General features: G+C 44.4%; 16 protein-coding genes across 16 annotated transcripts; 6 read left to right on the top strand and 10 right to left on the bottom strand.

Moving 5' to 3' along the window:
- Positions 1-107: 107 nt before the first annotated feature.
- On the top strand, positions 108-1,240 carry V1516DRAFT_662802 (Rad1/Rec1/Rad17; the record flags this gene model as incomplete). Its single annotated transcript, XM_066920464.1, has 2 exons — positions 108-586; positions 631-1,240. The coding sequence occupies 2 exons, from the start codon at positions 108-110 to the stop codon at positions 1,238-1,240; spliced, it is 1,089 nt and encodes a 362-aa protein (XP_066779005.1).
- Positions 1,241-1,250: 10 nt separating this feature from the next.
- V1516DRAFT_671081 (class I glutamine amidotransferase-like protein) lies at positions 1,251-2,309 on the bottom strand. The gene is made up of 3 exons (XM_066921499.1): positions 2,075-2,309; positions 1,955-2,027; positions 1,251-1,912 (listed from the first exon to the last, which is right to left on the bottom strand). Exons 1-3 carry the CDS (start codon positions 2,250-2,252, stop codon positions 1,420-1,422), a joined length of 744 nt encoding a protein of 247 aa, XP_066779006.1. The 5' UTR covers positions 2,253-2,309; the 3' UTR covers positions 1,251-1,419.
- Positions 2,310-2,389: 80 nt separating this feature from the next.
- Positions 2,390-3,353, top strand: V1516DRAFT_671084 (bucentaur or craniofacial development-domain-containing protein). The gene is made up of 2 exons (XM_066921500.1): positions 2,390-2,684; positions 2,733-3,353. Exons 1-2 carry the CDS (start codon positions 2,407-2,409, stop codon positions 3,226-3,228), a joined length of 774 nt encoding a protein of 257 aa, XP_066779007.1. The 5' UTR covers positions 2,390-2,406; the 3' UTR covers positions 3,229-3,353.
- Positions 3,216-4,953, bottom strand: V1516DRAFT_671085 (uncharacterized protein). Its single transcript, XM_066921501.1, has one exon. The coding sequence runs from the start codon at positions 4,855-4,857 to the stop codon at positions 3,322-3,324; it is 1,536 nt and encodes a 511-aa protein (XP_066779008.1). The 5' UTR covers positions 4,858-4,953; the 3' UTR covers positions 3,216-3,321.
- A 76-nt stretch (positions 4,954-5,029) lies between these two features.
- Positions 5,030-7,752, top strand: V1516DRAFT_710588 (uncharacterized protein). The gene is made up of 2 exons (XM_066924247.1): positions 5,030-5,461; positions 5,515-7,752. The coding sequence occupies exons 1-2, from the start codon at positions 5,243-5,245 to the stop codon at positions 7,507-7,509; spliced, it is 2,214 nt and encodes a 737-aa protein (XP_066779009.1). The 5' UTR covers positions 5,030-5,242; the 3' UTR covers positions 7,510-7,752.
- V1516DRAFT_671088 (CENP-S associating centromere protein X-domain-containing protein) lies at positions 7,132-7,968 on the bottom strand. The gene has a single exon (XM_066921502.1). The coding sequence runs from the start codon at positions 7,888-7,890 to the stop codon at positions 7,570-7,572; it is 321 nt and encodes a 106-aa protein (XP_066779010.1). The 5' UTR covers positions 7,891-7,968; the 3' UTR covers positions 7,132-7,569.
- On the top strand, positions 7,782-9,545 carry V1516DRAFT_190986 (uncharacterized protein). The gene is made up of 2 exons (XM_066918717.1): positions 7,782-8,221; positions 8,301-9,545. Exons 1-2 carry the CDS (start codon positions 8,186-8,188, stop codon positions 9,192-9,194), a joined length of 930 nt encoding a protein of 309 aa, XP_066779011.1. The 5' UTR covers positions 7,782-8,185; the 3' UTR covers positions 9,195-9,545.
- On the bottom strand, positions 9,336-10,527 carry V1516DRAFT_671093 (uncharacterized protein). The gene is made up of 2 exons (XM_066921503.1): positions 10,054-10,527; positions 9,336-9,992 (listed from the first exon to the last, which is right to left on the bottom strand). Exons 1-2 carry the CDS (start codon positions 10,364-10,366, stop codon positions 9,454-9,456), a joined length of 852 nt encoding a protein of 283 aa, XP_066779012.1. The 5' UTR covers positions 10,367-10,527; the 3' UTR covers positions 9,336-9,453.
- A 1,261-nt stretch (positions 10,528-11,788) lies between these two features.
- V1516DRAFT_671095 (uncharacterized protein) lies at positions 11,789-13,366 on the top strand. Its single transcript, XM_066921504.1, has one exon. The coding sequence runs from the start codon at positions 11,904-11,906 to the stop codon at positions 13,077-13,079; it is 1,176 nt and encodes a 391-aa protein (XP_066779013.1). The 5' UTR covers positions 11,789-11,903; the 3' UTR covers positions 13,080-13,366.
- V1516DRAFT_671096 (Prefoldin beta-like protein) lies at positions 13,092-13,688 on the bottom strand. Its single transcript, XM_066921505.1, has 2 exons — positions 13,315-13,688; positions 13,092-13,207 (listed from the first exon to the last, which is right to left on the bottom strand). The coding sequence occupies exons 1-2, from the start codon at positions 13,636-13,638 to the stop codon at positions 13,172-13,174; spliced, it is 360 nt and encodes a 119-aa protein (XP_066779014.1). The 5' UTR covers positions 13,639-13,688; the 3' UTR covers positions 13,092-13,171.
- Positions 13,689-13,860: 172 nt separating this feature from the next.
- V1516DRAFT_662812 (uncharacterized protein) lies at positions 13,861-14,290 on the top strand (the record flags this gene model as incomplete). Its single annotated transcript, XM_066920465.1, has 2 exons — positions 13,861-13,897; positions 13,965-14,290. The coding sequence occupies 2 exons, from the start codon at positions 13,861-13,863 to the stop codon at positions 14,288-14,290; spliced, it is 363 nt and encodes a 120-aa protein (XP_066779015.1).
- A 75-nt stretch (positions 14,291-14,365) lies between these two features.
- Positions 14,366-16,643, bottom strand: V1516DRAFT_671101 (uncharacterized protein). The gene has a single exon (XM_066921506.1). The coding sequence runs from the start codon at positions 16,347-16,349 to the stop codon at positions 14,511-14,513; it is 1,839 nt and encodes a 612-aa protein (XP_066779016.1). The 5' UTR covers positions 16,350-16,643; the 3' UTR covers positions 14,366-14,510.
- Positions 16,644-17,456, bottom strand: V1516DRAFT_689663 (uncharacterized protein). The gene has a single exon (XM_066923815.1). It carries the CDS (start codon positions 17,424-17,426, stop codon positions 16,854-16,856), a length of 573 nt encoding a protein of 190 aa, XP_066779017.1. The 5' UTR covers positions 17,427-17,456; the 3' UTR covers positions 16,644-16,853.
- On the bottom strand, positions 17,455-20,153 carry V1516DRAFT_671104 (class II histone deacetylase complex subunits 2 and 3-domain-containing protein). Its single transcript, XM_066921507.1, has one exon. The coding sequence runs from the start codon at positions 19,790-19,792 to the stop codon at positions 17,558-17,560; it is 2,235 nt and encodes a 744-aa protein (XP_066779018.1). The 5' UTR covers positions 19,793-20,153; the 3' UTR covers positions 17,455-17,557.
- Positions 20,154-20,318: 165 nt separating this feature from the next.
- V1516DRAFT_190168 (uncharacterized protein) lies at positions 20,319-22,841 on the bottom strand. The gene is made up of 3 exons (XM_066918716.1): positions 22,755-22,841; positions 22,430-22,703; positions 20,319-22,377 (listed from the first exon to the last, which is right to left on the bottom strand). The coding sequence occupies exons 2-3, from the start codon at positions 22,495-22,497 to the stop codon at positions 20,436-20,438; spliced, it is 2,010 nt and encodes a 669-aa protein (XP_066779019.1). The 5' UTR covers positions 22,498-22,703; positions 22,755-22,841; the 3' UTR covers positions 20,319-20,435.
- V1516DRAFT_684177 (Scramblase) lies at positions 22,667-23,794 on the bottom strand (the record flags this gene model as incomplete). Its single annotated transcript, XM_066923551.1, has 7 exons — positions 22,667-22,703; positions 22,755-23,045; positions 23,101-23,243; positions 23,305-23,396; positions 23,439-23,493; positions 23,537-23,560; positions 23,615-23,794. 7 exons carry the CDS (start codon positions 23,792-23,794, stop codon positions 22,667-22,669), a joined length of 822 nt encoding a protein of 273 aa, XP_066779020.1.
- Positions 23,795-23,808: the final 14 nt, after the last annotated feature.

The raw sequence follows: 23,808 nt of genomic DNA on the forward strand, positions 1-23,808 counted from the left end.
AGAATTAAGCTAGATATATTTGCCACAATGACGTTGACTAAGAATAACTAAGTGGATACATATTCAGTCGCGTCGCAGACATAGTCAAAAAGAAGCATAGGACAAAAATGGTCGAAGATCGCAACGAAATCGAGTTCGATGCAGTTTCAACATGTGTTTCCTTTATATATCGCGTTTTGCACTCACTAAGTAGTGTGTCAAAGCGAGCTGAGATTTCGATTTCGAGCCAAGGGATCACTGTATCTGCAGAAGCATTCAAGGCATGTCAAGCTCACGCGTTTTTGGATAAGTCATTTTTCTCGTCTTATTTATTTAATCCGGTCCAACGTACTCAAACTGCTGACGACAGCGATGGACAAGTAGTACAAAAATTAGAAGAGGAAGAAGAGGCAACTGAGTCGTTTTCACTGCAGCTAGATGCGTTGGTAGAATGTTTTCAGATCTTCAGCTCCGATGTGCAGGATCCAGTGGTGAATGATTCTCGAAGGACTCGCGCAGACAGAACCGATGAATCGAGACAGTTACTCAGTAGCTCGAGTCTGTGTAAACTACAATACAGGCACATTGGAGATCCCTTTATTGTAATGTATGTATCGAACTAAACCTTGGTTGCGAAATCTAACAAGCCAGGCTCGATGAAGGAACTCTGGTAACTACATGTGAATTTACTACTTCTTTGGAATTGGACGGCGAAGATGGAATGACAGATATCATTCTTTCCACAGATCAGCTCCAGCTAAGCGTAATTCTCCATCCTCAGCCGTTATATGAAGCGTTTCGAGATCTGGACGCTCCCGGGTCGGAGACTGTGTTGACCGTAAACGCTGCGCAGACAGGAACTACTTTCCAGACTTTAGAACTGATCACCCAAAGCGAGCTGGGTTCGTTTGCGTGGACGGTTGGCAAAGACCGAAACGTCATTGATTCATTTGTTATGCCAGAGCTTGTCGATCGTGTATATCGCCAGTACAACTACAAACTTGTCCAGCGCGTAAGAGAAGCCGTGAAGTTGGCGACAATGATTTCTTTTCGAATCGATCATGAGGGAATCATGAGTATCCAAAGTTTATGCGATATTGGCGACGGCAGAAAAGCGTACATTGATTTCAGATTCTTGCCTCTCCATGCAGATGATTTGGACGACCTGCCTCCAGCGAGAAGTCAGCGGTATATTGAACATGTTCGTAAGATGACTCAGAAAACAGACTTCGATTTGTTTTCCAGTGACGAAGAAATTTGATGACCTTTGCTTAGTTCTGCTGGCTTGAGATAGAATGCTGGAATTAGTCTATCTCGATTAGTCATTGTTGATTTGAAATAAATTCAAGAACATTCTATCCAGATGACTAAATGAACTGTCTTGCTTGAAATGTTGCTACGTTGTACATATATATTGAATTACTCTAATATCATGGTGAATCAAGACTGAGCTAGATTAGGCACTACACAATCCGTCAACCACCATCGGTGTAATCTAACGTCTGGTGTCAGCTCGGGATGGAAAGTAGTCCCGAATATGGACCCTTGACGGACAGCAACAATGTCGGAGTCGACTTTAGCGATGATTTCAACCGGTGCGAGTGAGTCAGAGGATTGGCGATGCAAACGCGGTGCATGCACCAGATCGGGGATATCCACATCATCATCTTCTTTCAGGTCCGTAGATGCCAATATTTTCTCGACGACCGGCGCACGAATAAAAATAGCAACAAACGGGTCTTCGTCATCGAGCTTTATGAATGGGAGGTCTAAGGCTGCCGAAAACGACTCTGTCTGCCGGCCGTAATGGTTTCGTTGGCACCGAACATGGAGTCCGCCAATCAGCTCCTGACCGCCTCGCTTTGCACGAGTTGTTTCGTCTGAAAGCAAGATTAGTCCGGCACAAGTTCCCCAGACAGGTCTCCTTTTGATTCTGTGACGTTAGCTTTATGAATAGATTTGGTTGGTTGCTTACTGGACATATTCGCGAAGAGGATCCAAAAGTCCTGTTCGTTCGGCAATAAGGCTTATCGCCGTGCTTTCGCCGCCTGACTACGTTAGACAAGAATTATAAAAGACTGTAGATGAGAAATACCTGGCAGTACCAATGCGTCTGTCAAGTTGAGCTGTTCTGGAGTCCGGACCTCAATGACTGACACTGTATATTTCGACAGTGGACTAGTTGATCCGGCCTGTGCTGCTTGAACAAGATGCTTTGAATGTTCTGCAAATGCTCCTTGCAGTGCTAACACGCCTATTGTAAGGTTGGGCATCACAGTACTATATTATTCTATTGTATTTCTCTCGAAAATGATGAACTTCTTAAATTGTTCCAGTAAAAAATAAGATTTAACAGTGGTTGGGAGAATGTGGTCTTCGAGCTCGCTTCACCGCGTAAATTCCATCCGCTCCGTAATAAACAGAAGAATGGCCAAACTATCAGAGAACGAGAATAAAGGGCTCGAAGAAGAATATAATGAATCGGAAGATGAGGATTTCAACCCAAACGAGCCGGTCTCCGACCGCGAAGATCTGTCATCTGGTCCGGATGACGATGAAGACTTAGGGAACATATCAGATACAGAAGTAGCAACTCTGAAAAAAAAGAACAAGCAGTCTGAAAAGGACCCTAGGAAAGAGGATGACGGCGAGAAAGATGGAATAAAAATATTAACTCGAAGTCAACGAGCTGCGGAAAAGCGATTGTGAGTGGGTCGATTTTAGGGCCGATCAGAGGGCTGACAAGACAGAAGCACACAGAGCAAACAAACTTCAACTATCGACGCTGACGCGGTTTGGAAATCCATGCAGAATGAATCTCAATCGAAGGAGGAGACTCGGGACGAAATGATTACGATTGTTGAATCTGTCGAGTTTGCCAAACAGGTGACAGTACATGAAAGACAAGTCGCAAGAAGTTCGGCGGAGGGCCAAGCTTATCTCAAACGGAAGCAAGAAGCAGCAGCGGCCAGTAATGTCACAAACACGACCAAAGCAACCAGATTGAGAATCAAAAAAAGAAAAAAGGGTTCTCTTGAAGAAATGGCGGGAACAGTGAAACCAAAAAAACTCAACACACTCGAGAAATCAAAACTGGATTGGCAAGGTTTTGTGTCAGAGGAAGGCATCCAAGACGATCTCAAACAACACAATAAAGGCGGATATCTACATAAGCAGGACTTCCTCGCCAGAGTAGACGAAAAACGGTACTCTGATCTGAAACAAGGACAACGAGCTTCAAAAAAATAACACATATATTACCTACTTCTAAAGAAAACAAACACTCACGCTCTTAATCAAAATCAGATCCACGAAATAAACGCCAAATTATAATGCAAAATCTTAACTCGAATAAATTTTATACCGATCCAAAATATTACCTGCGACCGTAACACAACTACCTAATGTATAGCGAACGAGAGTGTCTCCGACAAGACTACCAATTACAAACACCCCCGGGGCCAATTCAAGACCATGAGACGCTGAAAACAAGTCAGAGCTCTCTCGTTCAGTCAAGTCCAGGACATATGTTTCGTCCAATGACCCATCCTTCCGCAGCACAGTCCACCGATTCAAACGACTATCAATTCGCGACCGGAAAGTATGTCTACTCGCCCAAAACTGACCAGGATCGAGGCCAAGCTCAGCACGGAGTTCTGACGAAAGATAAGAAATAACACCAAATCGACCAACATGCGTTTTAATCTCAGTCACATATCGCTCGACTATTTTGCCTGAACTCGTTCGTATATGGACTGACCAGGGCGACGCGCTGAGAAGAGTGCTGTTTGCCATCCCTTCATATCTCGAAGAAAGGGGCAGCTCCCGGGACATATGTTTATCCTTCAAACACGCCCTACACGTCGGTGTATTGTTCTTAATAGCAGCCTGACGCATCAGCTTATAAAGACCAGCATACTCTGGATACGATTCTTGGTGACAACCCCGAAGTGGAGAAGGTTTCAGTCGGGGATCCCACTTGAACAAATGTAGCACTTTATGATCAGACGGACATGTCAGTACTGCATCAGCAGCCGAGAATCCTGATCCAATTACTAGCGTTAATTTCTCCTGACTCGCAGAACGAGAACTCGTTCTGTCAAGTACGGGATGGAGAATCGGATCAGGGGGGACACTGTGCGAAAATATTCCCGACGCAAGAGTAATATTTCGAGCAGACACAACAGTCAGTCGACCAGAATGGTTATCTTGAATAATGACTGTGAATGTCTTGCCGCTGGAAGACCGTCGGAGAGACAGAACAGTATGATTTGCTCGGATCGTATCTGAAATGCCCACTCGAGATGGGTACATAGAGTAATATGCCGAGACATCTGATCGAGGAGGGCGGGTGCAAGGGTCTAATATAACTCCTGGATGAACAAGCGCATGAAATTCTGAAAAGGAAAAGCCTGGCAATGATAGCATCTCGCCATATGATAGCGTTCTCGAATTTGCTTCATCTACGCAGGCCCATTGACCACCTGAACACAGTGATGACCCAACAACAAGATGCGGAACGGAAATTCCAGTTTTCTTATACCTTATTCGTGATTGTGACCGAGCATTTGGATCAAAATCGAAGTTAGGAGCGGCCAGGCGGTCAAACAGACCGTTCATCGCACATGTTGTAGCTGCTGGATCTGACGAGTGGGAATTTGCAAGATAAGTATGCAGCGCTCTTGAATGCAAAACTGGACCAAACATGGATCCAGGAGTTGAGCTGAAAAGCTCGTGAATGATCGGATCTATTTTCTCCTCGCCTTCGAGTTCTCCGTCGTAATAGGGCTCATATCCATTCAAAAGATATGATAGCGTGAGCGCCGACGGCCCAGAACCGACGACCAGTGTGTCGACCGCAATCACTGCGGACGACATTAGTCAACCACAAACAAGCTAAGCTGAATGCTATTCCTACTTCGTCCAGGTTGTTTGACGATCAGGTTTGCTTACGTAGAACTCCTTATTTCTGAGAAGAGATGATTTTGCTGGATGGTATTATAAGCAGTTATCAAACACGAATGCCTCGGTTTGTGTCTATTCACGTGACAAATTGGGAGGATGTAAAAAAATAGAGGGAATGGAGTTTGGACAGAGTTCGCTAGCACCTTCGCCAGTTGGATGGCATTCTTCTACTTGTGCTAATTTAGCTGGCGACTTTGAAAAAAGGAATTCCTTTACAAGGCCTCGAGATCCATAAAGGGACGGTCGCAGATGCAACGGGCATCTGTACTGGAGATCGCTCCGGGGAGTCATTGAGAATATGAAGGTTTTCATCCTGGCTGCCAGCGACGGCGCCCGAGGTCGGGTCGCATGCCGATTCTGTCGGAGGCAGTTGGACCGCAGCATATCTAGATTACGAGGAAAATATTCAATTGGGCGCATACAGCGACTGCGAGAATTGAGCACATTAAGTTTGGTAGAGGTGAGCACCGGGAGCGATGAAGTTGCCAGTGCATCAGATACCGGAGAGGAAAGCAAGGTATATATGATCTTGAGCTAGATTTCCTTACGCGAAAACTGACTGGAAAGAAGTCTATCGGAGAACATTCTGATAGAAACGATAATATATTGAGGGTCACGGTACCCGATCAAAGAGTACAGCAAAGCTGGGCAGAGCTGAAACAAGTCTTGATGATGGTTGTGTCCGCCGAGAGCGCTCACGAAGATTATAAGCGGACGACTTTGTTCAAAAGCTGGATTAATCCAGAAATTTTTTTTGCTCCCGTTCCTATTCGAGGTATTCGACCATCTATCCCAAGACCACGGAGTGCTTATATTCTTAAGACTTTGACGACCGATCCGTCGTTTCCAACCTTGCCCAAGAGATCAAAATGTGGCGATGAGCGGGACCAAGAGCAGGACGAAGAGACAAGGGAAATAATTTCCAATTTCAGGCAAGAGACACGCAACTCTCTTTCCAGCAGAAGTTATCTCAAATGGCGGCCGCTTACGACTCGAGATAGCAACAGCGGCACAGCACGACGCCGACTGCAGGCATCTAACGACAACAAGGCATATGAACTCGAATGCAGAGAACTGAAATCAATGATCAGCCGGTCTGAGTTTTCAGAGACGCGAGGACTTTACAGAATATATAGCCCACATCGGTCACACCTTTGGAAAATTGACAGGGTAGATCTGGCCTATCAGTTCATGAGCAAATTTCTTCAAAATTACGACCCAGAAATGGCGTTAACAGTGTTCAAAGATCTAGGCGAGAAGGGTCATCTTGAAAATCTAAACCCCGTATTGTCAAACATGTGGTTCAAAGCATTTGTACAATCTGTTTCTATGGGGAACAGCCACGGATTCGATCGGACTTTGTACTGGGTCGGGGAGAAAGAAGATCCTATAGCTGTAATCGACCGAGTTTTTGAACAGTTATGGGCAGAAAGCCGGATCGACGAGACTACCTTTACAATATTGATGGATGCTTATATTCGGTTTGGATATTACCGAGAGGCGCGTGAGCTGTTTATTTCAGCCATCCAGGGAAAAATAAGTTTTAAGACGGGCGGAAAGATCACAGTGTTAAGACCGAAAGATCGCATGTTTACAGAATATATCAAAGCTTTATTATTCTCGGACCTCAGTCCAAGTGCGGTTGCTGCTGAGTGGGACTTGATTACTATACCGAACTGGTTTTTTTTCAGTCCATGGCAGACTTACGAGTCTCTAGTTCGCTACACAATGATTACGAAACGATTTGGAATTTTACCCGAGTTGGGACGACGGATCAATGGTTTGAAGATCAGCAAGATGTTTTTGATTGCATTGCGAGTATGCAGCTCATTGTATTGTGGAAACGATGGCACCTGGAGGCAGAGGTTGGGACCTGTTGACACGTATCTTCGGAAAGTAGTTCGACAGGGACATTTGACTAGTGAGACTGGAGTGCGGAACGGGAAAGTATTGGCGGCACTAGGCGATCTGACGACTGATATGACGCTAGTGAAGGAAGTTTCCAAAGTTTTACGGTCGGAAGGTGTGCTTGACCGGGCCGTGGCTAAGCGGATCATGTACGAGCTCACAATCAGGCAAGGCCGATTTCAGCCGGGACACATGCTCCGGCGATCGTATCTGGGCCATGGATTTTCGCGGGCGATGTTGAACCGAATGCTATATTACTACATTTCAAGAAATCAACTGGACGAGGTGTTTGAGACGTATTCGCATTATGTGCGAGAGTTCCCTGACGCCGATTACAGTGAGTACACGATGGGTCTACTGTTCTATGCGGGAGTGCGACGACTTGTGTGGTTTCGACGGCCACTGCGAGAGTTGTGTTTCCGCATGATGCAGCACAGGATATCTCCGAATTCGGGAACACTACTCGACGAATGTGTGAAGTATTATGTACATCGTGGTTACGGGGTTCCAATTCAATTTCTAGGATATCTTGGAACGAAGGGCTGTTTGGTCACTTGCTATGAATCTTGGCAGCATGATCTGGTGGAACATCACGAACAGGAAAAACAGAAACCAACTAAACAGAAGCAGAAGAATCATCGACTGAACAAGAATTGATGTTATGTATATAGAATTAGACTGGATTAGATTAGATCAGATTTGGTTGGAAGCAGATTCTTAAAAATCAAGAACAAGAGTTCCAGCAACCTTCTCGAGGTCAGAAACTTGTAACATTCTCCCATTTGATTCGGTTGCGCTATCCGATTCGAGAACCTGATGTGTTCGCCAAACAGCTTCGCGAGTGAAGACGCGTAAATACTCTGCACTGGCCTCTAAGGCTTCAGACGAGACTTTAGTTGAAGGCTTGAAGTTCGCAGAAAATAGTCGATTAATTGTACGCGTTGGAAACGTCGTTGGATTCTCGGGCCTGCTTTCATTATTGGTTTCCTCATTGGACTCATTACTGATTTCGTTACGGACTCGCGTACTTTCCTCCATGAGCTGCTTCTGTCGAAGAAAACAACTTGACACGATGTAAAACGAAAAGTTATCGGCTAATAGCAGGTTATATTGTACATAATTTACGTTATCACTTAAAATGAGAATAATAATTTGGTCCAAATCAAAATGTATCACGTGCTCGAACGGTTGGGATTGCCCATGTTTGTTTACTTTTGTACGTTTACGTTAGCTTGGTTACGCCAAACATTTCAGGACTCGAATCATTTTAATCCAAGAGCAGAACAATTTAGTTTGCGATCACTCTAAATCATCGATTCTGATCGAACGAGATATGGCTTCTGTTGACCTGAAAGTCAAAAAGGACGCGGTAAGTGTTACGAGCATCGGTGGATGAAACAGACGTGACGCGAGCTGGCCCTCAAGAACTGACACAAAATAATGTACAGCTTGTCGCTGCGCTGACACAACTATCGAATGCAGCACAGGATGCTTCGCGTGCGTGCATTGATTTTTATAGTGCTGCGAACCTGCCTGGGAATCCACCGTTGTTTGCTGTTCCGGCTGTTGTTGAGGCCGCTGTGATTGCCGATGCAGTGGTCGAAGGGACGGCTGTTGAGCAGAAAAAAGCGCAAGTTACAACTTCCAGCGGCGAGGCTGAGGCTGAGGGTGACGGCGATGTAGAAGACAAAGTGGGACGTCGAAAGCAGCGAAGACGTGAACGCGATCCGGATGCACCGAAACGTCCTCAGACTATGTATTTTGCATTTGCGAACGAGGCTCGGAAAATTATTCGCGAGGAGTTTGCCGCCCGCGGAATCGAGGTAGCAAATGCGGATATCATTCACGAAGTTTCCGAGCGCTGGAATAATTTGACCGAGGAGCAGAAAGAGCCATGGAAGGCCATGTACGCAGAGCAAATTCGTAAATACCAGTCTGCGAAGCTTGCGTATGAACATGATAAAGAAGCTAGCGCGCATGGAGGTTTGAAATCCGAGCTTGCAACTGTGGAGGACTCGCCAGGAAAGAAGAACGCGAAGGGAAAGCCTGGGCCGAAGCCAAAGACAACGCAGAAGACAAAGACTCCCAAAACTGGACCGGTAGTGTCGAATATAGAAGTAACCGACGCGGCCGAGCCGGCGGCCGAACCAGCAACCGAGGGAGAAATCGCTGTTGTGCCAGAATCACCTTCTAAACGTAACCGAAAGAAACACAAACGTGAGTCGGAAATGCAGGCACCTCCTACGCCTGCAAAGGCGGATGAGACGGTGGCTACTCAGAGTCAGACGCCGAAGGACAAAAAGCGTAGAGTTCGTAAGAAAAGCGAAGTTGGAAAGGAATAGGACTGGACTTGGGATACTTCAGGGCGAGGAGTAGGTCAGAATTGTTGTATTTTATGTGATTGATTTGTAATATGTATCTTTGGTATCTCTGTATTGTATTTTTATGTTTACTGAATAATTAATGTTCTTCGTTTCAAGATCTATGATTGTGATACTGTGTTATTGCGATTTGATATTATTATCTATTCTGATTAATGTTGGTATTATACTATATTATATTCATTTTAATTGCGATCGTAATTTCAAATAATTGCAAGATTCAACTCCCTAATGGTTTACCTTGACCAATAAATGCCGATCTGGAAGGCACAGGCGCCTGACCAGAAGTGCCTAGAACCGGACTAGTAGACCCTGAAGGTACACCAGCATCGATGGAGGAATCGAAAACGACCCGATGCTTAGATGCACTTTCGTCAGAAATGAACCGCGGAAGCGCTTTGTTAAGGTTGTACTTAGCCAGATGAGACTCGAGTTTATTGATCACGAGGGGTGGAAGTCGAGCGGAATTGAGATAACCAAGACCATATAGATAACCCACAACGAGACCGAACAAGTGTCCCAAAAACGATGAGCCTGGTAGAAGAACAGCAATGACGAGAAGGGTGATAATCGGCGTGGTCCAGGTTGGGATGTGGATGGTCGGAGTGAAATAAATGGAAGGACGCAACGCTTGGTCTTTGAGCGCGAAATAGGCCATCAAGCTAAAAACCCAGCCAGAGGCACCGAGTGTGGGGACGGAAGCGGCATTGAGAAGGAATGACGAAAAAACGTAGAGAACAGCTGGGATCAGAGTGAACACTGCGAATTGAGTTAGAACTTGAACTGCGCTGAGTAATAAGAGGAAATTCCATTGACATACGCAGTAAAGCACCCGCAGTGCCAACAGTGCCAGTCTCCTCTTCAAATGAAGACAACACAGGAACAAGCGCAAACACGTTGAACACAAGATGGACAAGACCCTGGTGCACAAGCGGATATGTGAGTAACCGATATATACTGCCTGTTAGGATTCTTGCAGGGTCCAACGCGAGCGAGTTCGGAAAATCGGGATACAACAACAGCGCAATGCCGTAATATGCCGTCATGACTCCGCAGACCATAGCAGTCAAATAGGGAAGCGACACAAACCTGTCTCGAAGGGCGAGTAATGGTTGCAGCGTAATCGCAGACATCTTGGAGGTGGTGAACTAGAGAATTTTGAGATCTCGCCTGTTGTATATATCAGAAATAAAAACAATTGAGTCAAAATTATATATATGTCTATATATATGTGTGTGTATGTGAATGTGTATTTATTTATAATAATTTTTGATGAATAAAATACAGACTAAATTATGGAGCATTCTACAGTAAGGGGTGGCTGCAGACGCGTTACAGCTCATGCGGCAAGCTTTTTAGAGACGAAGCAGAAAGGACAATATGACATACGATATAAACTGAGATGGTAGAAGATCAAGTTTATTATCATATACGATTGAATATATTTATAATAAATGCTTTATGAAATTCAGATTCTTATCTAAAATTACTGAATAACATGGTCTTAGACTTGCAATCCAAAAGAAGTGTAACATTTCATCTGTAGTTTCACTTGACATGCATAGTATATTCTGATAATTATTGAATTTAATATCTTAACGATCAAATATTTCATACTGCGAACCAGCACCGATAGTGAAACTGGAGTCATGATTTTTAGCGGTTCAAAGATCGTCGGACCATCTCGTAATTTGAACTCGACTTCGATTGCACAGCATTCGGATAGAGGACGATTTTGATTAATTTGATATAAATACTTGATAACTACAGTTTTTCTGAAATCGTCAACCTTGTGTGCTATTTATATGACAAGCTCTTTCTGACACTAAAATTGGTCCCTCTTTTCAATTAAATATTAAAACTTCTATGTAGGCCCAAATCTCAGCATAATGTATCGACCAGCCTGCTCGGTCTGATAGAGCGTTCTGTATTTACAATATCCTGCTCCGAAGGACCCTGCAACAATACAGACAAAAATTAGCCCACCGCAATTTGTGGAGCGTCAGCTTCGTCGACCATTTGTCAAATTTCGTACTCCCGGAGATGATATAATAACAAATCCTATCAAAAGTTGTATGGATGAATTTCGTATCTATGCATCTTTTTGATTATCATTGCAGATGATATTTTATATCAGTTTCTGATCAAATTTTGGATCTTATCCTCTCCTGACGTACAGTTCTGGGCTCGGATCTTCAAAGATGTCTTAGATCTGATGATGGATTTGGTTTATTAATTTTTCTCTGTTCAGCCTGCTTGAAAAACAGTTCGTCTTATTTCTTTGCAAATTGGCTACAGATTGAAGTATAAATTATGAGACTTGTACTCGTTCACAGTTTGAAAGATCTCGCGCATATTTTATCTGGATCTGATTCTCTGTAGATCAAATGACATCCCTGAAAGTATTTTTTACAGATAAATGTCATTTGCTGCCTAGCACTCTTTGTATATTTGTATACACCCCAGCAATTCGTAATATCAAATACCTCTGCCGAAACCAAGGTTACATAATCATGCAAAGATTCATATCCAATCACAACTCACAAATACCACGTGATCATAATCACATGTCAAGATAAGTCCGGGAGGCGAATAAGGCGGGCCTAGAGAAGAGAGGGAGTGACAAGAATATACAGAGAGTGGTGTAAATTTGCTAGATTTTGAATTTTTATGGCAAAGCAGTCAACACGATCAAGTCATAGTCAAAATAGATCTCAGCTGGTCCGAGAATCTGTATTGAACGGAGTTAGTGCGTCTAAGACAGGTCTGCGGCAGATAGAGCAGGAAAATATTCAAGCAGTCTCACCAGCTCCACCAATCCAGCCAATCCAACCAATCCAAACAAACAAATCCGGATCATCGAGATTTATTAATTTACGTTCACGGTCGCGCTCTCGTCGTCGGACTCAGCCATCTTTGTGCGGACGTCGATCACCGTCTGTATCGGGGAAAAGCTCGTCATCACATCATCCGCGGCGACAGAATAACTATCGTGTTCGTCAGCAGCTTTCGAACGAGACTCACACCGGGCGGAAACTTACAACTGGCCCTACACAAACACGCAAGGAAACATTAGCAGATATGGATACTAGGAGATGTGAATCTTCGGTCGTGGACCAGGAATCTCTGTTAGATGAGAAGGCTGCGTTGCAGGCTGCTGATCAAGCTGCTGAAAAACTTGTGTTAGATTCTAATCAGACCCCACAAGAACAACCAGTGCAGCCAGTGCAATCTCAAATAGAACAACTGGCGACAACACAGACGCAGACAGTTGCAAGTCCCTTTACTCCCAATACCAGCTCCACCTCACATACAAATGGTCGACGAAGCTCGATTGTGAATCGGCCTCCGATCTCACTGCAACGCCGGCTAGCCTTAGCTAATCTGCCGCCAATCACTCCGGTAACCACAAGGTCGAAAGAACGCGCAGCTACAGCTGCGGAAGCATCTATAAATGATCAACTTGCTGCAGACCTTGATGCTGGGATTCCTAGCGAACACATCGATCTTGCGACAAACACAGACTATATTGCGTTAACCTCCACGCTCGAGCTGCTTGAGTCGCAGCGCACAACAGCATCGGAAGATATCTTAACCTTACAGCGTCTGAAAGCAGCTGCTATCGCAGATCCCCAGGCGTTTGTAGACATGCTTCGACGCAGCGGATCTGTCGAAGGCGCTCCCTCGATGCAGACCGTTGTCCGGGCTCCCGTCGTTCGGTGGGGTAAATACGGCGTTTCGAACGAATTGCTCGAGGCCGAAGTTGAAAAGGGAGTGGTCGATCGTGATCCTAGACTTGGTCCGGTCCAGGTCTTTCGTGATTCGGCTCGGAAGGCGTCTGTTTAAATTGGTTGGCTTTTTATTTTTATCCATCTCAATTATTTCAATGTATATCTCTATATACTTTTACTACTGTACATAATATATGTTTAACATGATCAAGGACCTTGAACAATTTGTATTTTGTTTTTTTTCTACATTGTTAGTAATGTAATATCTGCGGAAATTGCAGGGAACCTTGATGAGAACTCAGTAGGGCCTCACTAAATGGTTTTTTTCCCTGGCGTTCGAATCCACATACCTGCCACTTTTGCATTTCGTCTTCGGTCTTTTTATACTCTTGCATAAGCGACTTGAGTACAGTCTCGACGCCGGCCGCGTTACTCTCTAGCGCAGGCACGACATCAAGTACTGTTCTCTCAACGAGCACGCCCCCGACCATTCGAAAGCATTTCCGCGTGCCTGGTAATGGCTTCAACGTGTCCAACACCAGTTTATGTTCCTCGGCCTCTGACTCGAGTTCACCTATCTTTTGCGAGATCTGTTGCAGTGTTGTTTTGTAGTTGTTATATTGGTTCTGTAACTCCGCCTGCCGTTTATCCGAAATACCCGTCTTCGTGCTCATTGTTTATATTCTCTATTGTTTTGTAATGTTTTAATGTGGGCAAATTTCTTCTGGTGATAGAATTTAAGCCATTTTCAATTAATATCTGGGCGAGGTTGTCGACACGTGATAAGTCCCGATACTTCAAGGTAATATAATAACATATCCTGCCGTGAGTTTTTATTTGACACGGTGCACAGTCTTATACAATATCCCATATTATTTTGAATAATATCGTACAAAATGTCGACTCCAGGTGGAATGGAAGACAACTTTATCGGTACGTATTTCGTCCAGATCTCGTACTCAATCAAAAACGCAACTAACATACTGATCACCCGATCCAGACTGTACAGACATCATGTTTGCGCTGCGTGACTGCCGAGAGGACTTATCGTTCATGAAACGCCAGTTTGGCTGTAATAATCTCCAAGATCAGATGAACAAGTGCCTACATTCGGCGCGGTTACAACGGCGTGCGAATAACAACTTACAGGGTCGCCAGCGTGCAAAAGTCGTCTCAGCCATCTTGATGAATGGTGAAGTTGCAGCAGGCTCGGAGTTTGCAAGTGCTGTCGAGAGAGTTAAAATCCAGCGTCAACAAGAAGCTATTGATAAACAAAATCGAAAGGCTGCAAAGGCTGCCGCCAAAGCCGCCGCGGCAGCGGAATAGTATGCCATTCCTCACCTATATCTACGAATACAGTTATAATACATCTATCTATACGGCGCCTACAAATATCGGTTATTCGATTGAGTTTTATTCTCTACTCATTATATGTATTTCACTCTTAGTCATACACCGTTGTACATAATATATCCTTGTATATACTGCAGACATACTACATAATCCGTTTTGGAACCTCGCTCCTACTCCCAAATCCAAAATCGACCTATTTCTTTCTAAAAATCCGCCGTCGACTTTTCTTTCCTAGATTTCCTCCCACATCTTTGCTCATATTTTCTACCGTGGGATCATATTTAGACTTCCATATCCACGATAATCCAACCTGCTCTTTGCCAGCCTGTTCCGCCATTCTGTAAAACTGAGCCGCCATAAACTTATCTTTTTCAACTCCAAATCCTTCTAAATAGCACCAAGCCGTCTCACACATCGCATCCGTGTCCCCCAAATGTGCAGCGGTTTCATAATACTGCTTCGCTGCAGGCGGATCTTGCTCCACTCCCCAGCCGTACCTGTAGCAGTTTGCTAGCTCAAATATCGCAAGCGTCAGCTCACCTTTAGTTCCCCCCGCACCCATCTTCCGGTTGTGAGAAGAGATCTTGACGTTGGCCTTCCGTGCAGCATCTTCAACCAGTGCAGAATTTGAAGCCGCGGCTCGAAAGTACTGAATAGCCTCGTCCGGACTCGCTCGTATACCCCATCCATGCCTTAACGCAAGGCCATACAATACCTGAGCAAGCGGGTTGTTCGCACCATCTTTGTCTGCAAGTTGACCAAACAGACGTGTCGAACGCTCCAGATCTCCATTTTCATGATAATCGATCGCTGCTTGCAAATCCGCTTCCAATTGAGGTGGCAGTACTAAGCTGACTTCACTCACATCACTGCCCGACCGACTCCGCCCAGCGGCATTCACTTCTAATCGATCCACTACTCTCTCTTCACGAGTTGCAAGTAACAAAGCTCGTTGGCTCCACAGTTCATCCGCTTGTCGCACTGCTGTTGAATCTTTCCTTGCCAGTCCAGGCACAAAACTGTTCTGCGGAATCTCAGGCAACCCTTCCACAACCTGAGATCTTGATAGACGATCATTACTCACCCGATTGCCATCCCGAGCTCGACCATATGGTGCTGTCAGACTAGTCTCCGAAGCTTCATGGTAATCGTAGAAGCTATCCTCAGATTTGTTTGCTTTGGAACGTAATTTGTCACTAAAAATAGCAGAAATTCGGCCTGTTCGAGATTCTGTTGCTGCGAGGGACAGGCTATTGTCTTGACTCTTGATCTTCTGAGATGCTGAGTTGTCGGGTATAGTTGAAGCTACAGAAGAGCAATTAGAACCATTTAGCGAGACTTTTTCAACCGACGGTGCTAATTCGTCGTCCTCTGACAATTCAGGAGAGGCAGGAACTATAGCGACATGGTCAAAGCCACTATTTGCATCTTGTAAATCCGGAGACGGGGGTACAACCGCTACAGAAGGTGAAGAGACAGCGGCTTGACTGCCAGAAGCTGATGAACTTGACAACAGCACGGGGGACGCTTTACTCGCAGATAGCTGTACAGTCATCGCCGTAGCTTCCAGCACCGTAGGAGAAGATCCAATTGACCATACCGACATCCGCCGCGAGTCATCGTCCGCGTTGACTTGGTTCGCAGTCAATATATCGATCGCGAGACCAGGCCGCTGCCTTCTGGATGTCGCGGCCAACTCCCCTTCATCTGCATGCTCAAAATTATTCAGTGAGGTACCCCTTGGTGGAAGCTTATTGGAATCAGAACTATACTGAGACACTGCCAGATTGAGTCCATCAGTGAACTTGCGATTATCATCATATCCAGCGTGCACAGTATTCGCCTTCTCATTGGTATGTACAAACTCACTGATGTCAAACTGATCTAGATTTGAGATATCAACTTGAGTCTGTTTCTCAATCGAATGCACCACAAACGAACTTGAACCACCTTTCGTTGGCCGGGCTTCTTCGCGATGGTGTCGTTTTATTCCCAGTTTCTCTCCAAATTTCTCACGACCGAATTTTCGCATTTATTTCTTCACATTCAAATATAATATCGTCGTCAAGATTTTAGTGCTCTCTTGTCGTCCTGCCCAATCGGTTGAAAAGGCCGAACGAGTGCTGCAGTGGGGAAGGGGCAGATGGATCTTACATGCAGGAGTCTGCAGACAATAAAATCGGATCCAGACCGTCCAAGCCTGCCAAAACAGCTTGGCCCTCTGCGGAAACAATCACAATAGGGCAATTGCCTAGAACGAGAAATTTATAGCACAATAAATCAAAATTCCAAGCTAATTTCAGTAAATTTCGGCCAAATCAAGATAGGTTTACTGTTCCTGGGCTGATCTGTGTAGCGCATTTGAGATACGTAAGCCTTCAGCCTCACACTCCCTCACTCGCCGCTTGCGCTCGGCTTATTTAATAAAAGAGATAAAATTACGAATAAAGGATAAAGATTATGTAATGTCAAAAGTATCTCAAACGTAAACGCCTAGCATGCAATTAAGTATATAATACTTGTTCTCTACCTTTAATTAATCATCCTCAATATTTTGATCCTCTTCACCATCTTCTTCGCCGTCCATCATGCTCTTCTCCAGCTGCTTCTCCGCATCGCTAGGGAGTTGATCTCCTTTCTCGATTTGTGTTGTTAAAAACGTATTGATTTCGTTTTGCATTGTTTCCAAACTGATTCTTAGCTTTCTAAAATTTTCATCACCGTCGGTATTTTGCATATTTTGGAGATGATATTCGGGACGAGTTTTGCTAGTAGTGACGTTAGATGATATCAAGTATTGCCCGAATTTTGTGTATTTGGTTACTGCTGCTATGGTAGCAGACGAAGAATAGACGAAGCCTAATTGACCGGTACAGAAAATATTCCTAATTTGCATAACCGACTGTCTTATATGCTCATCCAACTCCGGCTCGATTGCGTCGATATATCTTAAAATTTCTGCATCAAAATCTTGTTCTGAAAGCTGTGTATTTGGATGGGTGTCACCATTCGCAATCTCGATTCTGTGCAAGTCCTCACTCAATCCGAGATACCTTACAAACTCTAACTTCCAAAGCTCTATATCGCTATATAAATACGTCGGATTCATTGTATTCTAATCGATTATGCATTACTATAGCCATTTAAAAAATAAATGTGACAAATTCCAGTTATCTTTTCCTATGCGGCTCGCCTTCCTCGTCCCGTCCAAACACCATCAATTAAATGCAAAATTTCCCGTCAGCGGCTTGAAGGATGAGAAGTAGGTATGGCAGTAGCTGGTGAGGTTCCTCGGGATGAGCGTGTAGCAGCACTCAGCCCACTTCTCGGTACGCTCGAGGATCGAACACCATATCGTCCTCGACTGCTATTCTGCCGCTCCTTCAAGACCTCAATCGATTCAATCAACCCTGCGATCTCATCTCGTAAACTCTTAATCTTCTCCTCTTTCATCTCCGTAACTTCATGCCATTCCAATGCCTTCCACTTATCAAACTCAACTCTGGCCGCTTGCTGGAGTCTCTCGGTCTCTGTCTTGACGGCTAATAGCTCGGTCTTCGATGCTTCCTGAGACTTTTGCGCCTTGATTAATTCAGCCTGCGCATACTGAATATCTGTATCTCGACTTTTCAATCGATCTCGCCATCTCTTGACCTCGGCCTCAATGTCGGCCTTTTTATTCCGCACTTGCTGCAATTCCATCCCGGGTTTCTCACCGGCCATAATCAGCTCCTCACCTTCTTTCAACCGAGTTCTGATATCAGCCAGCTTTGTCTTCAATTTTTCGCTTTCCTGTTCGCTGACTTCAATTCTCTGCTCGTTGCTGCTGATCTGTCTCTTTAACTCTCTGGTCTTTTTTGCACTGGCTTCTAGGATAGAACTTTGCTCTTCTCGCTCTTTCGTTAACCGACTGTAATTTGTACCATAACTCTCAACAAGACCCTCCAATCTACTCCGCTCGGACATAGCAGTATTCAGTTCCTGCTGTAATTTATTCGCCTCCTGCATTTTCTCAGCAGTCGTCATTTCAGCAAGGTCCGGGAAAGCTTCAAGCTTAACCTTTACGTCCTCGATCTCGTCGTCCACCGCCTGTAATTTTACAGGAGATTCGCCCGGAATCGGCATCTCATTTTCTCGATGTTCACGCACCTGCTGTTCATCGGCCTCCCGGATCCGTTTCAGCACATGCCGTATAGCAGGTATCATCTTCAATGGTAGTGGCTTGTTTACGTCCGATTCGAGTGAGTTCAATAGTTCAGATACTACTCGCGACCCATCCAAACCTGAAAGAGCCTGCTCCAGTTCTCGACTAGACTCTACCGAGTTGACATTTTGCGTCTCGCGGTCGGATATATCATCGAAAGGCAACAAGCGGGTAACCGGTGGTGGCCCTTGCGGATTAGTTTTAATCCATTCCGGGACTTTGGCAGGAAATCCCTGAATCTCTTTCGCCAGCTGGTCAGGCAGTTTACCTGCATCGGATCGCATTAAAGTAAACGTAGTCATCACCGCACACATGACTGCAGCACTCAAATGTTCTTCACGACCACCATCCATCGCCGCCGTAGCCAGCATAGCATGTTCGGACGAATTAACCGGTACAAATCTAACCACAGGTGCCAGCGGCTTTCCGCCTCCGTTTAGGCCATCTTGTCCTCTCAGAGCACGAACTTGGGGCTCTGATGCGACAAAACTGAAATCAAGAGCAACAACAAGGTCTGCTCTAGGAATATCAAATTTCAACGGCCTCTCATTCTTCGTGTTGACCGCACTGGACGGAACAAGAATAACAGTGATTTTTGCAAACCGATCTTCATCAAGACTTGAGGAAGAGCTATCTGATTCGTCACCTTGGTCAATTTCACCTTCGTTCTTGATGTACTTAACTCTTTTCCCGCTCAAATAATTGACTACCAAATCCATTGTCGGGCCGTTGCGCGCAACAATCCCGAGCTTCAAGCCATTATCTTTGAAAGTGCCTACCAATGAATCAATTATTCGAAGTTTTTCTCCTGCATGGGCTATGTATCTTGACTCGTCCTTATCGCTGAGGTTCTTTGGTTGAAGGGTGGGCACTAATAGATACGGATGCGTTGAAGCCATCAAAGTTCTGATCAAAACAACCAGCATTTCAGATCTCATTGACTCTCGAAATGCGGTGGAGTTCCCGCAATAATCGCAAAACCGGAGAATATCACTCGAATGAAGAATCATCACTTGCTCATACATATAACGCTGAAATTCGACCATAGGAATAGGAATCGCATATTCGGCTTCTCCCAAGCGGTACTTTTCTATAGAAATCTGCTTTTCAGCACCTTGACTGTCGGGTAATAACGCGACCCCCGACGCTAGTCCTGCAGCCATTGCTTTTGAACCTTCGGTGTCGGGTCCTGCGTCGGCAGGATTTGAAACTGATGGAGTATTTTCTTCTGACCCCGTCATTTCGGATTGATCAATGCTTCCGGTATTCATTGGTGATTTAAAGCGTGATGCGGTCAGTTTATGCTGAGCTAGATCTGATTCTGATAAGCTCTAACTTTGAATTCTCGAGTCCGCAGTCCTCAAAATCATTAATAGGAAACTCGAAAACCTCGACGTTCCGTGTACTCTTTCGAGGCAAATTTAATTCGATCTTAATGAATTCCTCTTTCAAATCAAATCAGGTCAAAATCCTCAATTCAAATACGTTGTTCATTCAGTTTTCACCTTTACAATTCGCAGCAAATTAAACAAAGTGACAATTTATTCCTTTCGTACTCATAAACCATACATGGAATACAACTTCACGTCTCTGTCTGTTAATTACAAGGAGAACGAGTTGGTTTTGTTGTTCACAAACGAATCTGAATCCGGTAAAGTTCACACTTGAGGTCCCTGGTCCTCAGAGGGTTTTGATCCCATTTACTATATCAGACAGCAGCCTTACTGCTGTGCGGATTTCCACAGATCAAGGAGATTGATTACTTTGTCATTTGATAATAGCCATTTTTTGAGTGTCTCTGATACGAAATTTAAAAATAGTAAATAATTAGAACAGGTCAAAATTAAAAAAACTGACCGAAATATCTCAGTAGCATAATCTTATTAACTTATAACAATACAACTGCAATTCCATCTAATGACCTACAAGAATCGAGTTCCCAGACTCAGCAGTTTTAGGGCCCGTTCGATCTGACGGCGTATGATCTTGACTCTGGAGCATATTTGTACGGATCGAATGGCGACTTACCACCATGGTCTCATCGTAACTCGGCACGATTGCAGCTAGCACAGTATCAGGTTGGGTTCTCATACGATCGGATAGAACCATAGTCGATAGTTCGCCGTCACGCACGTCGACTTCACTTCCGTTGCCCTCCAAGTGTACGACACTAAGTCGTCCTGCAATCTCTGCTTGGTCGGCGCTCTGTTGAACGTCGATGACTATCTTGAGTGGGAGACTCACAACTCGCTTTATTTCATGCCATTCGTACCGAGCAACAATATAGGTATTGACGACAGTGGCCTGTTGAAAATACGGCGTCAATCCGACAAAATATTGGCCCTTAATATCATAAACAAGCCAAGGAATAGAAGGCTCCAGGCTCCAGCGTACGTTCAGAGGACAAAAAAAAGGCTCGTATATGGACGGATCCAGCTTAAAAATGTGACCAGCCAGAGCAGGTGTCATCTCAACTTTGATCAATGGCATGAATCTGGTGATCAAAACCAGGCCAGATTCGACTCGTATTTTACATTCCATTACCATACCGTCGGACGAACCATCTCGGCTATAGACATCATAAGCAGCTTTACCGATGTCTGAAGACAAAATGAACGGATCTAACAATGCCAGGTTATCAAGGTCTAATTTGTACTTTTTCACAATCCGTTTTTCCAGGCCGCGGATTGAAATAAAAACTTTTGTAAACTTGTTTTCAACGAGGGGATCCATCGACACAACGCAGCCCTTCTTACCTGTCTTCAAGTGTTCTAATATGGCGCTTTGGAGTGCGACGTCAAGAACCTTTATTGACTTTATACACTGATATGTTTCTGCGGAGCTGGCTTGGCGGCTTTGAGCGTAGCAATATCGGGTAACGACGTTAATGCAGGCTAAAGATGATTGACTGTCAGCTCCTGTACGACAGCTATACACTCTTCCAACCCATCTATAAACTTCTGAATCGGCAAGAAGAGGGTATTTATAATCCCTTCGTGTAGGTGAAGATCTGGAAGAACCCTGTTGAGAGTTAACTTCAAGCGATTTGGTCAGACTCGCGAGAACTGCCGTTGACGGCGTCGTGATATGGTGGAGATCTGACTCGGTGAAATGCGCTAAACCAGTAAGATTTACGGTCAATGGCTGAATCCGGGGACGTGTTGAGATAAGCGAGGGCTCATGCAACGATTCCAAAAGTTGGTCGAGATCGGGTAAATTTCCAAATAGCCAGTTTTGAGTCCCAGGGTCTGCTAGCTGGGACAATACACCAAAGTCAGAATTGATACGTCGATCATCTGGAGACGGAGAAGAAGAAAACGGCTCTGAGGACGGCGAGGGAGTAGAAGAAAATGGTTGAGAAAGACCAGCGTGCAATGACTCAGGAGGTGGTGGCTCTCGCTGGCGTTCTGATGGTCCGGTCCAGTCAGAACTCGAATCCCAATTGATTTCAGCCCAGGACTTGAACGGAATCCGCAGTCCTTGATCATCGGCTTGATCTTGCCCGGATATTTCATCGAACAATCCTGCAATCTTTGTACCATCGTCCAAATCTACTGCTAGAGGAAAAGACCCCTTCATATTCTTCAAGACCGCGTCCGCAGGAACCTTTGGCTCAAACTGTGAAGCCATAGCATCAAAAAAAGCCGTTCTCGCGGACAAAACCTGGGAATAGTGATCAGTGTCAAATCCTGATTTTGAAGTCTTGACGATATCAGCGTCAATTTCCAGTGCCAGCCGGGAAATGGTTTGAAGTACCGCCTGAACAGACGATTGATATTTTGATCCTCGAAGACTTCGTAGAAATTGCTCATTGTCATTGCACAATGCCGTAAGAATGAAAAGGTAAGGAAACAAACTAGAAATTCATTAGTAACATTTGTGCATTGCAGATCAGAATTTTGGCTTACGACTCAAGTTTTTCACGAGCTACATTTGAAAATGTACGTGAACGAGGACCGACTTCAGGTTCAAGCATCTAGATTATCGTATCGATAGTATATACCAAATCAATCAATATAGTCATAAAAGAAAGTTAATTAATGATCGACAGTTTTAAATTGTTTATTAATGTGAAAATACAAATTTGAAATATGCCCGTCGAGCATCTTCTCTTCCAAATTAGGTAGTACCACAACAAAGTAAGATCAGATATCATCAGTAGGCCCAAAAAACCCACCGCCACTATACTTGTTAATACATATGCTTGCGAAAAATGAATATAATATGACTCACGGTCGACTGTGTCTAGAAAAATAATCGAAGTCAATACTAACTGCGCAACCCAGCATAACCGCCCGCTGGTCAAGTGACATTCCAGAAGTTCGATGCTGAACTCCATAATCATCTGACGACACGGCATCCATTTTGAGAATGTAAACGCCAGTATCTGTAAATAATTCGCGGCCCAAACCAACCCAATTTCGCTCGACTGAACCCATGATTTGCTGGTCTTCGTCGTGGAGCTCAAATTGGAACGAAAGGAATGGCGCGTCAATGGCCGCGAATTGATTGAAATTATCGCCACTGAGGAAGAAATTAACATTCAAATTTATAAGAGAGAAAGCTATTAAATGCGTACTTTTCTTTCAGAAATAAGTTGTATCGACGACGCCATAAATGCCAGCTCTGCTGTGCTTCGCCGATGATCCGTTCTTCGGAATATTCGGATTCAGGTACCGACACCGAAACATATGAATTGATAATTGAAAATGGTCGCCTTAACTATATTTTTTAATTTTAGTCCTGCGTGTCTCTTTGGGTGCTGAAGCCTGATCAAACATACTCTCAATATAATACTCCCATGACGATCTAAAATGTTGACCGTAAATGGACGATGAAGTCTGTAAACTTGTCTCATGATTGCTTTCACGAATCCTACGAAATTAGAAATGCATGCTTAAAAGTGAGTAGACATACCAAGATCGACTTCTTCCATATACCCTATATGATTCCCATTGATGTCCAGAAGTGCCTTTCCAAGTTAGATTTGTTTGGCCAGATAATGGAGAACGTACATATCTATTAGCTTGTTCGAATCCCTGAACTAGAGTCAGTCCATGTGTTATTTAAGGAAGTATGAATCTAGTACACACCAAGAAAACATTCATGAACTCGATTTGTCGTTCAATCACTAAAGCAGGCTGCGACAAGATATAAGAAGCAGCATCGTTCATTGTCAAAACACCCTGATTATCATACACATTTGCATCGGGATGAATTCTGGTGTGGACTTCTGACGGATCATAGTCATAGGAATTCTTGGAATCAGCCATTGTTTCTCCTGTCG

This window comes from Lipomyces oligophaga (genome assembly GCF_038497815.1).
Source record: "Lipomyces oligophaga strain CBS 7107 unplaced genomic scaffold V1516scaffold_2, whole genome shotgun sequence".
Classification (NCBI taxonomy): Eukaryota; Fungi; Ascomycota; class Lipomycetes; order Lipomycetales; family Lipomycetaceae; genus Lipomyces; species [Lipomyces] oligophaga.

Bases quoted from the DNA above. Each gene is read 5' to 3' on its own strand.
- V1516DRAFT_671081 (XM_066921499.1), bottom strand. From the start codon at position 2,252: ATGCCCAACCTTACAATAGGCGTGTTAGCACTGCAAGGAGCATTTGCA. The intron at 2,028-2,074 runs GTATTTCTCATC...TAACGTAGTCAG, and splicing joins AGACGCATTGGTACTGCCAG to GCGGCGAAAGCACGGCGATA. The intron at 1,913-1,954 runs GTAAGCAACCAA...CTAACGTCACAG, and splicing joins CCTCTTCGCGAATATGTCCA to AATCAAAAGGAGACCTGTCT.
- V1516DRAFT_671084 (XM_066921500.1), top strand. From the start codon at position 2,407: ATGGCCAAACTATCAGAGAACGAGAATAAAGGGCTCGAAGAAGAATAT. The intron at 2,685-2,732 runs GTGAGTGGGTCG...ACAAGACAGAAG, and splicing joins CGAGCTGCGGAAAAGCGATT to CACACAGAGCAAACAAACTT.
- V1516DRAFT_671085 (XM_066921501.1), bottom strand. From the start codon at position 4,857: ATGTCGTCCGCAGTGATTGCGGTCGACACACTGGTCGTCGGTTCTGGG.
- V1516DRAFT_710588 (XM_066924247.1), top strand. From the start codon at position 5,243: ATGAAGGTTTTCATCCTGGCTGCCAGCGACGGCGCCCGAGGTCGGGTC. The intron at 5,462-5,514 runs GTATATATGATC...ACTGGAAAGAAG, and splicing joins ATACCGGAGAGGAAAGCAAG to TCTATCGGAGAACATTCTGA.
- V1516DRAFT_671088 (XM_066921502.1), bottom strand. From the start codon at position 7,890: ATGGAGGAAAGTACGCGAGTCCGTAACGAAATCAGTAATGAGTCCAAT.
- V1516DRAFT_190986 (XM_066918717.1), top strand. From the start codon at position 8,186: ATGGCTTCTGTTGACCTGAAAGTCAAAAAGGACGCG. The intron at 8,222-8,300 runs GTAAGTGTTACG...AATAATGTACAG, and splicing joins TGAAAGTCAAAAAGGACGCG to CTTGTCGCTGCGCTGACACA.
- V1516DRAFT_671093 (XM_066921503.1), bottom strand. From the start codon at position 10,366: ATGTCTGCGATTACGCTGCAACCATTACTCGCCCTTCGAGACAGGTTT. The intron at 9,993-10,053 runs GTATGTCAATGG...CTCAATTCGCAG, and splicing joins CACTGCGGGTGCTTTACTGC to TGTTCACTCTGATCCCAGCT.
- V1516DRAFT_671095 (XM_066921504.1), top strand. From the start codon at position 11,904: ATGGCAAAGCAGTCAACACGATCAAGTCATAGTCAAAATAGATCTCAG.
- V1516DRAFT_671096 (XM_066921505.1), bottom strand. From the start codon at position 13,638: ATGAGCACGAAGACGGGTATTTCGGATAAACGGCAGGCGGAGTTACAG. The intron at 13,208-13,314 runs GTATGTGGATTC...CTAACAATGTAG, and splicing joins ACGAAATGCAAAAGTGGCAG to AAAAAAAACAAAATACAAAT.
- V1516DRAFT_671101 (XM_066921506.1), bottom strand. From the start codon at position 16,349: ATGCGAAAATTCGGTCGTGAGAAATTTGGAGAGAAACTGGGAATAAAA.
- V1516DRAFT_689663 (XM_066923815.1), bottom strand. From the start codon at position 17,426: ATGAATCCGACGTATTTATATAGCGATATAGAGCTTTGGAAGTTAGAG.
- V1516DRAFT_671104 (XM_066921507.1), bottom strand. From the start codon at position 19,792: ATGAATACCGGAAGCATTGATCAATCCGAAATGACGGGGTCAGAAGAA.
- V1516DRAFT_190168 (XM_066918716.1), bottom strand. From the start codon at position 22,497: ATGCTTGAACCTGAAGTCGGTCCTCGTTCACGTACATTTTCAAATGTA. The intron at 22,378-22,429 runs GTAAGCCAAAAT...ATGAATTTCTAG, and splicing joins GCTCGTGAAAAACTTGAGTC to TTTGTTTCCTTACCTTTTCA.